At 43.6% G+C, this 15,001-nt stretch overlaps 1 protein-coding gene across 5 annotated transcripts in view; it reads right to left on the reverse strand.

Moving 5' to 3' along the window:
- The window catches only part of LOC114146960 (homer protein homolog 3-like), a 33,003-nt gene extending 18,002 nt beyond the window's left edge, over nucleotides 1–15,001 (reverse strand). For 3 of the 5 annotated variants that reach the window (XM_028021427.1, XM_028021426.1, XM_028021428.1), the window contains exons 1-5: nucleotides 14,536–15,001; nucleotides 14,390–14,438; nucleotides 3,956–4,112; nucleotides 1,256–1,387; nucleotides 1,044–1,148 (exon numbers count right to left, since the gene is read on the reverse strand). In XM_028021427.1, the coding sequence (XP_027877228.1) occupies nucleotides 1,044–1,148; nucleotides 1,256–1,387; nucleotides 3,956–4,112; nucleotides 14,390–14,412 (417 nt within the window). In that variant the 5' untranslated portion in view covers nucleotides 14,413–14,438; nucleotides 14,536–15,001. The remainder of the gene's footprint in view (nucleotides 1–1,043; nucleotides 1,149–1,255; nucleotides 1,388–3,955; nucleotides 4,113–14,389; nucleotides 14,439–14,535) is intronic. The other 2 variants (XM_028021425.1, XM_028021424.1) reach the window with 1 other exon arrangement.

Below are 15,001 nucleotides of genomic sequence, written 5' to 3' on the forward strand. Positions count from 1 at the left end.
CTGCATGGACTTGTTCTCCCTGTGCACCTGGTTCTCTCCTGGTACTCCGGCTTCCTCCCACAGTCCACAGTTAATTGGTCTCTCTAAATTGTCCCTAGGTGTGAGTGTGTGTGTGAGTGGTTGTTTGTCCTGTCTGTCTCTGTGTTGCCCTGCGACAGACTGGTGACCTGTCCAGGTGACCCCGTCTCTCGCCCGGAACGTAGCTGGAGATAGGCACCAGCACCTCCTGACCCCACTAGGGACAAGGGTGAACAGAAAATGGATGGATGGATGGTGTGTCAAGTAACGTTGTGCAAAGGTGTTTCAGCTTCCCCAGCTGTATTTTCTCTCAAATATTGTAGAATTAAACATGAGTGAATGGGTGGATTTTCTGTGAATAATTTTGAGTTGTACTCCACAGAAAAATCTGTGAGGACTCACTGTGATTTCTGACTATCCCACATACTAAGTATTTCCCACCATAAGTCTACCTGATCTTGCTGTTTAACAAGTCTACAATACACTCTCTGTATGGCGACCTTCACTTACTGTTCTGGTTATCAGAGGACCTGAAACTGATAGCAACTCTATCACTTCTACCAAATTTCACCTTAACTGGCTGGTAATTTATGGGTAAGGGGGTTATATTTGGCTGTTCTTGTGTGTATTAAATTTAGTCACAGAAGCAAAACAGAATTTGACAGTTTTTCTATAGCAGAAATACACTGTGGTTTATCAGTTTTTATTGATCAAAAGCCAGATGTAACCAACATTTTTATTGATCGATTTACTCTATGAGGCTTCTGGGCAGCTGAAAGTACAAAATGCAAATGTAGTGTCCTGCTGAGTAGCAGACGATAATTTTATCATTGTCCTAGATTTCCTCACTCTTGCTTCCCTTTGAGGCAAGTAACCCAGCTCATATTTCTTTAGATTTTCTTTCCACTCTCTCCCTCCTTCCTTTGGTACAATTACAGTAAGCTTGTGCTTTAGCCTAACATTAAGATATTTTTCAGGATTTTTTATTATTTTTGCAGGTTTCGAATGGAAAGGGCAACACTCACCTGAGGGGCTGCAATTGTGAGAGCCGTGTTGGCTAGTTCTTTGTCCTGAGATTTTTCTCGGGCCAAACGAGCAGCATCTTTAACCTCCTTGAACTTCTCTGAAAACTTAAAAAATTCAAACAATTTAGTTAATTGATTCAAAACTATGAGTGATGACATATCAAGGAAATTGAAAGGACAGTTATACTTGGTTTAATTTTTGTTTAATATACCTGATGCAACTGCTGTTCCGTGGCAAAACCCAGTCCATAGACAGTATTGGCTCTGCTGTCGGCCCACTGACCAAACTTCTGAGATGTCTTAGTAAATGTCATGCTTGGTGTAACAGTGCAGTTGATAATTGCCTGGGTATGCAAAGGTGATAAGTCAGTGTTGTATAGTAACGAAGTAAAAACACTTCACTACTTTACTTAAGTATATTTTGGAGTACTTCATACTTTCCTCGAGTATGAAAATTTTTGATGACTTTCACTTTTACTTCACTATATTGCCGAACTTAATTGCGTACTTTTACTCCGATACATTTTCAATGTGTGGTTTAGTTACTCGTTACAAAAAAGCGAGAGAGAGAAACGCAAGTGTTTTGACCCCACCTACTGATTAGCAAGTAGCAAGTAGGCTACCGATCAAAGTCCGTAGCCTACTTGCCTGGGCTTGTTCATCACCTCCAATAGGATACACCTGTTTCGCTTCTCCCATTAAACACAAAGCAAGTCTCGCAATCAGCAGCAGCCACATGGAGGAGGAGACGGAGACCACAACGACTGCAACTACGTCGGACACGGCTCCAGGGGAACCACCAGCTGGTGATGAGAGCCCATGGCCTTATTTAAACACAATATACTCTTTCGTGGGTGTTAAAGATTCGTCGTACCGCATGCAGTGTATGTTATTCCTGCCCAAAGATGTGGAAATTCTATCTTACAAAAACTCCCCGTCCCACTTGAAGAAACACATCGAGGTAACGTCTTATGAAATGGTTATAATCCTCCTGTTTCAGTAACTATAGCTTGGTCACTAGACACTACTGTATTGTGAAACGTTGACCATAAATGAACTTTGTTTGGCATTGTTTCAGTTCCACACGTGGTGTATTTAGCTTAGGCCTAATGTTGACTGCAGCAGGCTACCTAGACTCCTCTGTTCAAGGGGGACAGAAGCCATAGCGATAGCAATTTAGACTAAATTTAACGAATATAGAAAAGGCATGCAAGTTCAAAACCAGGTTTACAGATGCCAATAAGCTGCATTTCCCTCCCAATTCTTTTTTTCTTTTGCATAATGACCAGTTGTGTGCACCACCTACTGACTGTAGCATTGACTGATTCACTGATTTGTGAAGTAGAGTAATCGTAACAGATCTTTTTCTTCATGTTGGCCGCATTTTCTGTACTATTTATTTTTCTCATTTTCAGCACTGACCTTACTTGAAGGGAAAACTTAAGGCTTACAAAAACTTTGTATTTTCTGTCCTGGAGGGTTTACTAAGAAGCTGGTTCAGTTGTAAAGCAGGTTAAGTTAACCTTGTGCTATAGGTAAAGCACCTCATTTTCTTAACTAAATGATGCCTGCAGGTATATCTATTAGCAGGTTTAATTTTGCCTGCACTTGGTTGTGTACATTATTTTAAGTGTATTTAACAAGTTTACCAAAATATAAAAAAAGTCATTCAAACTGCATTTGCTTTGTTTTACTTTTTACTTGTACTTTTCATTACATTACTTGAGTACATCCATTTTTACAGTAGTTTCCATACTTAAGTACAAGAAGTTTCAGATACTTTAAGACTTTAACTCAAGTAACATTTCAGTCAGTGACTTGGACTTTTACCAAAGTCATATTTTGGAGAGGTACCTATACTTTTACTTGACTCTGAGATTTCAGTACTTTATACAACACTGACAAAAACAAAAATGGTGCAGTCAATAATTCAGTTAATTTTCAATTATTTATTTATTTATTTATTTATTTATTATTTATTTATATCAATTTATACCAATTAAAAACAAAAGTCTTCCCAAGGCATTTTGCAAAATTGTTTCTGGTTATCAATAAATACAGTCAGATTCAGTTTTCTATTCACTTCGGTAAAATGTTTTTGGTCTCGGGAAACCCAGACTCATTGAGTCAATGATTTGTAGCAACAACACTTTCTGGACAAACACATAGCTGTGGACAGTGGATTGCTTTAAGTCTTTAACCTTATGATATCAGCTCAAAGTAATTGGCAAAATAAGTCAATTTAATTTCAATCATACAGACATAGTCACCACATTTCAATTTGATCCTAGTTATCAAATAATGCAGTTAAATTCAGGTTACTATAGTATAAAATACTCCATTCAGAGCAATGCAGACAGATTTATGTCCATATAAAGAATGATAAATGCCCAGCAGACATTGTCTAGACCTGCATATAGTGTTTGTTTATTAATGTGGAAGTAGTCATAGCCTAGTCCTGAAGGTTTCCACATCATCTTTATCTTCACAATCCTGAAACAGATTAAAAGTCCCAGAGCTTTACTCCCTGTTTTACCAACTCTAAGAAATGATTATGTAAATTCCACATTTCAGCTGTGACACGTTTGGCAAAACATGGTGGACAGCCAGAGCAGCACTGAAGATTACTGTGGAGCCAGAGAAGAGTGTTGGCTACTGAGGATCATCCCGCACTGCCCCCTGAGAAGCAGAAATATGGGTCATAGTAGGTGCTAAAAAGACCCTCCCCCCAGTCCCTGATGTGACCTCTTCCTCATAATCCAAATCCCTGAAGGAAAGGAGCTGTAGAGGCTCATATGCTGACAGGCCACCCATGTCACCAGACAACTTTCAAGATCCAGTGAAAAAAGTCACTTTAAAAGAATATTACTGTTTGACAGTTTTCTTTTAATTATAGTGTCTTTAGTACTCACTTTGGTTCCACCCACACTAATAATACGATAGGCGTTGCGGTTGGCATCATAGAAGAAGGACACTGTCACAGCATGCTTGCTAGCAGGTATCCAGTTCCTCTTGGTGGTGGGATCAATCTGGAAAACATGGGCACGAGTGCTGAATATCGGCTGCTCCCTGGAGAGAGGAAGACAAGAAGGATCCTGAAATTGTGAAGAAAAAAATTAAGGTTTTGCAAACCAAAACCAGGAGCAACTCAAAAAAAGCATAATGCACAGAAGGCAATGTTGGTAAGAGAAATAAAGCAATTGCAAAAACCTACTGATGTCCTGACTTTTTAGCTTAAGAGAAAACTTTAAAATATGTGTGTGCATCGGATCAGATCCTTTCCCCTAGAATTATTTTTCTACCACTCACCAGCTGTACAAAGGAAGTTAGCAAACAATGTTGCTAGCTCACTTGAATAATGTTTAGCTTCTCTGTAAAGTCTGAGCTGCACTAGAATGGTTTTGGAAAAAAAAATCCAATATATAAATTATGTACAAGGCAACAATGTTTGTAGTGTTGAGGGATTGTTTCCTCATTAATAAGAAAAACTTTTTCAATGTTTCCTCTTTAGCAGTTATTCATGCTACTGTCCTAAACCCCAACTATTTTAAATCTAGGTCATATAAAAAGACATTGATCACACTCATATTGATTTGGTGAAGATGTACGTTCTAAATGTACAGTTGAACGACAATAAAGTCTGTCTATGTCAGAATTTCTGACTATTTGGATGCAGTTGTGAATAGAATTCCAAAGAAGAAAGACATCAGCAATCTATGACCAATTTTTTTAATGCTCAGCAATCTGAGAAATAATATGAGGAGTCTGCAAGTTTTTCTCCCCAGTACTTGGTCATCAGTTCAAATAGCAGAAAAGATTTTAACTGAATAAACTTTTAAGATTTCTGGACCCTCTTCATGTCCAGAAAAGAAGATGCCATTTAGCCAAACTTTGGCCATAATGCCAAAGTTTGATCAACATGTTTGATGTTCTCATGTTGTGAGAACATCAAACACTTACCAAGTATCATGCAGGGTGGTGGAGAATAAATAGTTTGCAGTTGTTTGTCGGGCACAAATATAAGCATCTTCTAACCATAGAGTCTTCAGGCAAACTAAAGTATTTTAGAATCCAGTGTGACATTGTCTCTGATATTTAAATCTTGGACCAAACTTGGTCAGCAACAGAACAATGATCTTTCTAAAATCTTTCACTTTTGACCCCAAACATTCAGTTGTCTCCTAGATATCCAACTATCAGAATACAGAATTTTATTTAAGCAAAAAACAAGTTTAAAACTATGCATCCAAACCAATGGAAGAATGCCCACACTGAAATATTATTTATAAGTAATTCAGCCAAAGTCCAGAGAACCAAATCTTCCTCTGCTCTACTAAAAAAGGGTTGAGGAAACAAGATCCCCAGAATCTGAGTGGAGAACTTTTAAAATGTAAAGTGGGTTCATATTGTCAAGTATGGTTACAGACTCTTACCAAAGAAGACTGAAAGCTGAAATTGAATCAAAATGAGCTTTAATTGTCGTGTTCTGTGTTTTCTGTGTGTTGATTTCGAGTTTTCGGTGTCTCTGTGTCTCCGTGTTGTCCTGTTCTCCCATTGATTAGTTCCCAGGTGTTTCTTGTTCCCTGATTACCCCCAGTGTATTTAGTGTCACCTGTGTGTCTGCTCTTTGTTGGGTCCTCGTTGCTTGTCACCTCGTGTTTGTCAAGTCTGCCTGTGTCACCCGTTGTGAGCATCTGCCCTGTGCTCCTTTGTGCTGCCTGGTCTTTTGGACTTTTATTTTCATTAAAAACTGTCGATTCATCTCGACCTGGGTCTGTTGCCTCTGCCTCACCACCGCGCCTCATGACATTAATAAAACAATAAATGAAGGTAATGCAAGATGGATATTACACCTTTTAAATAACAGATTTAACAGATCAAACCTTTAAATTGAATCACTGGGTTAATGTCCCATTATATATGATCAAATGTTTGAATTAATTTATCATGATTTAATTTTGCATCACTAAACCCTGGTAATTTAGCAGTGGTGGGTACACTTTTCAGAGCCACTGTAGTTGTAAAAACTACTGCATGATGATCAGTGGTTTTCATACGCTTCTGTTTTTGATAAGTAATGACAATGTAAAAATGTTATGTGCTGCCGTTAATCTGAGGTCACTTAATCAACTGTTTGGAACCAGATCTATTATATTATATACTGGATATATATATATATATATATATATATATATATATATATATATATATACACAGGGGTTGTACACTGTCTGGCCAAAAGTTGCCACCAAAAAATGGTCACTCTCTAATATTTTGTTGGACCAGTGTCACAAGATTTATTTCCATCCAGTGTTGCATTAATCTTTCACCAAGATCTTGTATTGATGATGGGAGAGTCTGACCACTGCGCAAAGCCTTCTCCAGCACATCCCAAAGATTCTCAATGGGGTTAAGGTCTGGACTCTGTGGTGGCCAATCCATGTGTGAACAAGATGTCTCATGCTCCCTGAACCACTCTTTCACAATGTGAGCCCCATGAATCCTGGCATTGTCATCTTGGAATATGCCCGTTCCATTTGGGAAGACAAAATCCATTGATGGAATAACCTGGTCATTCAGTATATTCAGGTAGTCAACTGACCTCATTCTTTGGGCACACAATGTTGCTGAACCTAGACCTGAACAACTGCAGCAACCCCAGATCATAGCACTGCCCCCACAGGCTTGTACAGTAGGCACTAGGCATGATGGGTGCATCACTTCACCTGCCTCTCTTCTTACCGTGATGCGCCCATCACTCTGGAACAGGGTAAATCTGGACTCATCAGACCACATGACCCTCTTCCATTCCTCCAGAGTCCAATCTTTATGCTCCCTAGCAAACTGAAGCCTTTTTTCTGGTTAGCCTTACTGATTAGAGGTTTTCTTACGGCTACACAGCTGTTCAATCCCAACCCCTTGAGTTCCCTTCGCATTGTGCGTGTGGAAATGCTTTTGCGTTCACAATTAAACATACTCCTGAGTTCTGCTGTTGTTTTTCTTCGATTTGATTTGACCAAACGTTTAAGTAATCGCCGATCACGATCATTCAGACTAACGTCTTTTCCACGACCACAGGATGTGTCTTTTGCCATGGTTGTTTAAGAAATGAGGAGTTACTCATTGCATCAGCTGGGGTTAAATAACTTGTTGCCAGCTGAAAGATAATCGCCTATGCAGTACTTATCCAATAGGAGGCTTGTACCTATTTGCTTAGTTAAATCCAGGTGGCGACTTTTTTTTTTGGCCAGGCAGTATATATATATATATATATATATATATACACTGCTCAAAAAATAAAGGGAACACTCAAATAACACATCCTAGATCTGAATGAAAGAAATATTCTCATTGAATACTTTGTTCAACGTTGCCCAGGGAGAGAGACGTCGGGCAGGAGTGGGCATACTTGTTGCTCCCCATCTCGGCGCCTGTACGTTGGGGTTTACCCCGGTGAACGAGAGGGTAGCATCCCTCCGCCTACGGGTGGGGGGACGGGTTCTGACTGTCGTTTGTGCTTACGGGCCGAACGACAGTTCAGATTACCCACCCTTTTTGGAGTCCTTAGAGGGGGTACTGGAGAGTGCTCCTCCTGGGGACTCCCTTGTTCTGCTGGGGGACTTCAACGCTCACGTGGGCAACGACAGTGAGACCTGGAGGGGCGGCGGTTGGGAGGAACGGCCCGCCCGACCTGAACTCGAGCGGTGTTCTGTTGCTGGACTTCTGTGCTCGCCATGGATTGTCCATAACGAACACCATGTTCAAGCATAAGGGTGTCCATATGTGCACTTGGCACCAGGACACCCTAGGCCGCAGTTCGATGATCGACTTTGTCATCGTTTCATCGGATCTGCGGCCGTATGTCTTGGACACTCGGGTGAAGAGAGGTGCGGAGCTGTCCACTGACCACTACCTGGTGGTGAGTTGGCTCCGGTGGTGGGGGCGAAAGCCGGTCAGACCTGGCAGGCCCAAACGTGTTGTGAGGGTCTGCTGGGAACGTCTGGCGGAATCCCCTGTGAGACGGAGCTTTAACTCCCATCTCCGGCAAAGCTTCGAACACGTCCCGGGGGAGGTGGGGGACATGGAGTCTGAGTGGACCGTGTTCCGTGCCTCCATTGTCGAGGCGGCCGATCGGAGCTGTGGCCGCAAGGTTGTCGGTGCCTGTCGCGGCGGCAACCCTCGAACCCGTTGGTGGACACCTTCGGTGAGGGATGCCGTCAGGCTGAAGATGGAGTCCTATCGGGCCTTTTTGGCCTGTGGGACTCCGGAAGCAGCTGATGGGTACCGGCGGGCGAATAGTCGGATAGTCGAACCTCGGATTCAGGAAGAGCAGTGTGGTTTTCGTCCTGGTCGTGGAACACTGGACCAGCTCTACACCCTCAGCAGGGTCCTGGAGGGTGCATGGGAGTTCGCCCAACCAGTCTACATGTGTTTTGTGGACTTGGAGAAGGCGTTCGACCGTGTCCCTCGGGGAGCCCTGTGGGGGGTTCTCCGGGAGTATGGGGTACCGGGCCCTTTGATACGGGCTGTCAGGTCCCTGTATGACCGGTGTCAGAGTCTGGTCCGCATTGCTGGCAGTAAGTCGGGCTCGTTTCCGGTGAGAGTTGGACTCCGCCAGGGCTGCCCTTTGTCACCGATTCTGTTCATTACTTTCATGGACAGAATTTCTAGGCGCAGCCAAGGTGTTGAGGGGATCCGATTTGGTGGCCTTAGGATCTCATCTCTGCTTTTCGCAGACGATGTGGTCCTTTTGGCTTCATCAGATCGTGATCTGCAGCTCTCGCTGGATCGGTTCGCAGCCGAGTGTGAAGCGGCCGGGATGGGGATCAGTGCCTCCAAATCCGAGGCCATGGTCTTGAGCCGGAAAAGGGTAGAGTGCCTTCTCCGGGTCAGGGGGGGTGTCCTGCCCCAAGTGGAGGAGTTTAAGTATCTCGGGATCTTGTTCACGAATGGGGGAAGAAGGGAGCGGGAGATCGGCAGGCGGATTGGCGCAGCGTCTGCTGTCAAGCGGGCGCTGTACCGGTCCGTCGTGGTGAAGAGAGAGCTGAGCCAAAAAGCGAAGCTCTCGATTTACCGGTCGATCTACGTTCCCACCCTCATCTATGGTCATGAGCTTTGGGTCATGACCGAAAGAACGAGATCGCGGATACAAGCGGCCGAAATGGGTTTTCTCCGTAGGGTGGCTGGGCTCTCCCTTAGAGATAGGGTGAGAAGCTCAGTCATCCGGGAGGGACTCAGAGTAGAGCCGCTGCTCCTTCACATCGAGAGGAGCCAGTTGAGGTGGCTTGGGCATCTGGTCAGGATGCCTCCTGGACGCCTCCCTGGTGAGATGTTCCGGGCACGTCCCACCGGGAGGAGGCCCCGGGGAAGACCCAGGACACGCTGGAGGGACTATGTCTCTCGGCTGGCCTGGGAACGCCTCGGGATTCCCCCGGAGGAGCTAGAAGAAGTGGCTGGGGAGAGGGAAGTCTGGGCCTCCCTTCTGAAGCTGCTACCCCCGCGACCCGACCTCGGATAAGCGGAAGAAGATGGATGGATGGATGGATGGATGGAATACTTTGTTCTGTACAAAGTTGAATGTGCTGACAACAAAATCACACAAAAATCATCAATGGAAATCAAATTTATTAACCAATGGAGGCCTGGATTTGGAGCCACACACAAAATTAAAGTGAAATAACACTACAAGCTGATCCAACGCTGATGTAATGTCCTTAAAACAAGTCAAAATGAGGCTCAGTATTGTGTGTGTGTGTGGCCTCCACGTGCCTGTATGACCTCCCTACAATGCCTGGGCATGCTCCTGATGAGGTGGTGGATGGTCTCCTGAGGGATCTCCTCCCAGACCTGGACTAAAGCATCCGCCTACTCCTGGACAGTTTGTGGTGCAACATGACGTTGGTGGATGGAGCGAGACATGATGTCCCAGATGTGCTCAATCGGATTCAGGTCTGGGGAACGGGCTGGCCAGTCCATAGCTTCAACGCCTTCATCTTGCAGGAACTGCTGACACACTCCAGCCACATGAGGTCTAGCATTGTCCTGCATTAGGAGGAACCCAGGGCCAACCGCACCAGCATATGGTTTCACAAGGGGTCTCAGGATCTCATCTTGGTACCTAATGGCAGTCAGGCTACCTCTGGCGAGCACATGGAGGGCTGTGCGGCCCTCCAAAGAAATGCCACCCCACACCATTACTGACCCACTGCCAAACCGGTCATGCTGAAGGATGTTGCAGGCAGCAGACCGCTCTCCACGACTCTGTCACGTCTGTCACATGTGCTCAGTGTGAACCTGCTTTCATCTGTGAGGAGTACAGGGCGCCAGTGGCGAATTTGCCAATCCTGGTGTTCTCTGGCAAATGCCAAGCGTCCTTTATGGTGTTGGGCTGTGAGCACAACCCCCATCTGTGGACGTCGGGCCCTCATACCATCCTCATGGAGTCGGTTTCTAACCGTTTGTGCAGACACATGCACATTTGTGGCCTGCTGGAGGTCATTTTGCAGGGCTCTGGCAGTGCTCCTCCTGTTCCTTCTTGCACAAAGGCGGAGGTAGCGGTCCTGCTGCTGGGTTGTTGCCCTCCTACGGCCTCCTCCACGTCTCCTGGTGTGTCTCCCGGTAGCTACTCCAGCCTCTGGACACTACATTGACAGACACACAATCCTTCTTGCCACAGCTCACATTGATGTGCCATCCTGGATGAGCTGCACTACCTGAGCCACTTGTGTGGGTTGTGGAGTCCGTCTCATGCTACCACGAATGTGAAAGCACCACCAACATTCAAAACTGACCAAAACATCAGCCAGACAGCATAGGTACTGAGAAGTGGTCTGTGGTCCCAACTGCAGAACCACTCCTTTATTGAGTGTGTCTTGCTAATTGCCAATAATTTCCACCTGTTGTCTATTCCATTTGCACAACAGCAGGTGAAATTGATTGTCAATCAGTGTTGCTTCCTAAGTAGACAGTTTGATTTCACAGAAGTTTGATTTACTTGGAGTTATATTGTGTTGTTTAAGTGTTCCCTTTATTTTTTTGAGCAGTGTATATATATTGTTCTTCTATATGAACCTTCCACCATGACTGATGAATTATAATTTCTAGCTTGCTTAATCAGAGGACTTATTCTTTGGTTTTTAGTTACTCTGGCATAATAACTATTTGTATGCTTTAAAAAAAATATGAAAAATATTTCTAATCCATTTTAACAAAAATAAATTGCTAAGAAAAAACACGACATAGATGATGCTGCTCATTCTTTTTAGTCAGCTATCTAGTTGATGTGCTGAACTTAAATGTGTAATTACTGAAACCAGGACACTGCTTCAGTGCAGAATCTTTAAATGATTGGGTTTCTCCCAACAGAATTGGGTTATTTTTGTCTGACAGTGGGCATTAATAGCCAATCCCATAAGTCAAAGCTTTATCCAAAAATCTTGTGGGTGGAGTAGTCGTTTTACAATTGGAAGATTGTAGGTTTAATTTCAGCATCCTCCTACCACTCGTCAGTGTACCCCTGGGGCTGGCACTTAACCCCAACATGCCTACTGACAGTGTTGTATAGTAACGAAGTAAAAACACTTCACTACTTTACTTAAGTATATTTTGGAGTACTTCATACTTTCCTCGAGTATGAACATTTTTGATGACTTTCACTTTTACTTCACTATATTTCCGAACTTAATTGCGTACTTTTACTCCGATACATTTTCAATGTGTGGTTTAGTTACTCGTTACAAAAAGCGAGAGAGAGAAACGCAAGTGTTTTGACCCCACCTACTGATTAGCAAGTAGCAAGTAGGCTACCGATCAAAGTCCGTAGCCTACTTGCCTGGGCTTGTTCATCACCTCCAATAGGATACACCTGTTTAGCTTCTCCCATTAAACACAAAGCAAGTCTCGCAATCAGCAGCAGCCACATGGAGGAGGAGACGGAGACCACAACGACTGCAACTACGTCGGACACGGCTCCAGGGGAACCACCAGCTGGTGATGAGAGCCCATGGCCTTATTTAAACACAATATACTCTTTCGTGGGTGTTAAAGATTCGTCGTACCGCATGCAGTGTATGTTATTCCTGCCCGAAGATGTGGAAATTCTATCTTACAAAAACTCCCCGTCCCACTTGAAGAAACACATCGAGGTAACGTCTTATGAAATGGTTATAATCCTCCTGTTTCAGTAACTATAGCTTGGTCACTAGACACTACTGTATTGTGAAACGTTGACCATAAATGAACTTTGTTTGGCATTGTTTCAGTTCCATACGTGGTGTATTTAGCTTAGGCCTAATGTTGACTGTAGCAGGCTACCTAGACTCCTCTGTTCAAGGGGGACAGAAGCCATAGCGATAGCAATTTAGACTAAATTTAACAAATAATAATCAGTTGTAAAGCAGGTTAAGTTAACCTTGTGCTATAGGTAAAGCACCTCATTTTCTTAACTAAATGATGCCTGCAGGTATATCTATTAGCAGGTTTAATTTTGCCTGCACTTGGTTGGGTACATTATTTTAAGTGTATTTGACAAGTTTACCAAAATATAAAAAATGTCATTCAAACTGCATTTGCTTTGTTTTACTTTTTACTTGTACTTTTCATTACATTACTTGAGTACATCCATTTTTACAGTAGTTTCCATACTTAAGTACAAGACGTTTCAGATACTTTAAGACTTTAACTCAAGTAACATTTCAGTCAGTGACTTGGACTTTTACCAAAGTCATATTTTGGAGAGGTACCTATACTTTTACTTGACTCTGAGATTTCAGTACTTTATACAACACTGCCTACTGACCTACATATTTGTATGCAAGTGTGAATAGGTGAATGTGGCTTTTCTGTAAACCATTTTGAGTGGTCATATTGATGACCCAAAGTGCTTTATGTTGGCCACCTCATTCTCAATGGTGGCCAGTTCTGCTGCCAAAGGTTTGTGTTGTCAATTGGCTGCTGGGATGGACAGGTGGTTGGCTTGACTGCGCTGGGGGATGTAGAGGCAGAGTTGGGGCGCAGGGTTTCTCCCTGCCCTTTTCTGGATCAAGGCTGCTGCTTCAGTTCTTGACTGCCAATCTGAGAGCCAGAGCTTTCTGGCCCTCCCTGCTCTTGGGGGCTGAGTGCTGCAAGGTTTCTACTCTTCTTACCATTGTAACATATTTGCAATTCCAGGTATCATTCATCCACTCTGACCTTCACACCAACACACCTATGCAAATTGACCAGGGGGTTAACATTTATACAAACCGTTAACCGCATGTCTTTAACAAGTTGTTAAAACCGCATTTTGTTAAAGCAACTTGTCTACTTTGATGTCAGATAAAATCCTGATATTATAGACAATTAAGCAATTAGGATAGCATTTCCACATATCGTTTCCGTAAAGCAAATCTGCCCTGATTTATGTAGGCAATTGGCTCCTGAATGTGGTTTTCCTAAAAAAATTTAAGTGATTGATTGATTTCTTAATATAAAATTTAAAAAATATTCTATAAACAGCCACGACTATGAATTATCTCAAGATTATGGGATTAGACCAAAGAAAATGGTAAGTCAAAGTGTCATTTTGATAAATGATTTAGTCAGAATCAACCTTTGAGTTTGAGGGGGGGAAATAGAACACTCAGTTTGAAAGCAAAATCATCAGAATGTGTCTGATTAATGTAAACCACAGAAATATTCATCAGAATAACTGTTTTGCTTTGGGGTTCACTCATTGCAGTTTTCTGGTTGATCTCCATTCTTTATAAGGCCTGACCTGCCGAATCTGAGTTTTCTGAATATGAACTTTTTTGTCTGAAAAGCTGCTAAATATATGACAAATTTGATAATTTGTCAACAGATTATTAGTGGTGACTATTGTTGACCGCCCACGTGCAGACACCTGGTGGGCGGGCCTGTCAGTCAGTCAGGTCTCATGGCAGAGCAAAAGAAGACATTGACTGATTTTCAGACCTATGTGGAGGGGAAGGAGATCGGTGGATAGGATTGGTTTCACATGGAAGAATCGGCTGATCACCCGCCTTCTAAATTCAAGGAAGAATTTTAATAGTGCCCCCTAGTCTCATTAACATACCTGTCAAGTCTCCCGTTTTAACGGTATTTTACCCTTCTGTCGGCCTGCTCCCCTATTAGTATCCCAGCACCCGCCCAACTGTCTCTCTCTCTCCCCGACGGCAGCAGCGGACGGATAAATGTTTCCCATATTATCAAGTCCAAAACTTGGTAGGTAATTTCTAAGGTATGGATTTCAGGGCTTTGCATCCCGAGTTCATAACTACATAGGCAACAAACCTCAAGATTGAAATCTGCTGAAGAATCACGTCACTGAGATTCAAAAAGTTTGTTACCTTTCTCTGTGGTGAGGAAACATCTTAGAAGGCGACCAGAACTCCTTTGCTGTAAAAATAAAAAAAAGTCAGATTTAGTCAGGAATGGAGCAGATTGACAGTTAAATAGAAGTCTAGTTTGTTCTCCTCCAGGCACCATTACTTACCCCATTTCGTTTGGAAACCTTGTTGAATGTTATCTAACTATAGCCGCCGCTGTCTCAGTCCGTCTCCGGCTTTCAGTCCAAACCACCAGATACTTAATCCCGCTTTATTCTCTGGGTTAAAGCTTCAGTGCCCGGAGCTGCTCTGCCGTTTAGGTGTTAGTACCCGCTGTCCACGGAGCAACAACACTCCCAGCTGACCTCAGTGACTACAAAGCCCACACTCCGGATCAGCTCTCAGTCAGGTCAAACAACACGCATCCGCTCTCTGCTTTTCCTCTTTCTAATTCCGTCCTGTTAACCGGAGCTCTCAGGTTTCCTGCAGCAGTGTTCAGCTCTTTATTCAGTCAGCGGCGGAGCGCCCGGTAGCCGTGCAGCGTCTGGACTGCAGCCGCTCCCGCTGCATGTGGAAGGCAGCAAAGCACGAGCTAGGAAAGTGTGTCAACCTGCCTGCAGCCGGCGCGGCGCG

The sequence above is a fragment of the Xiphophorus couchianus genome, chromosome 6 (genome assembly GCF_001444195.1).
Source record: "Xiphophorus couchianus chromosome 6, X_couchianus-1.0, whole genome shotgun sequence".
In the NCBI taxonomy this organism is placed as follows: Eukaryota; Metazoa; Chordata; class Actinopteri; order Cyprinodontiformes; family Poeciliidae; genus Xiphophorus; species Xiphophorus couchianus.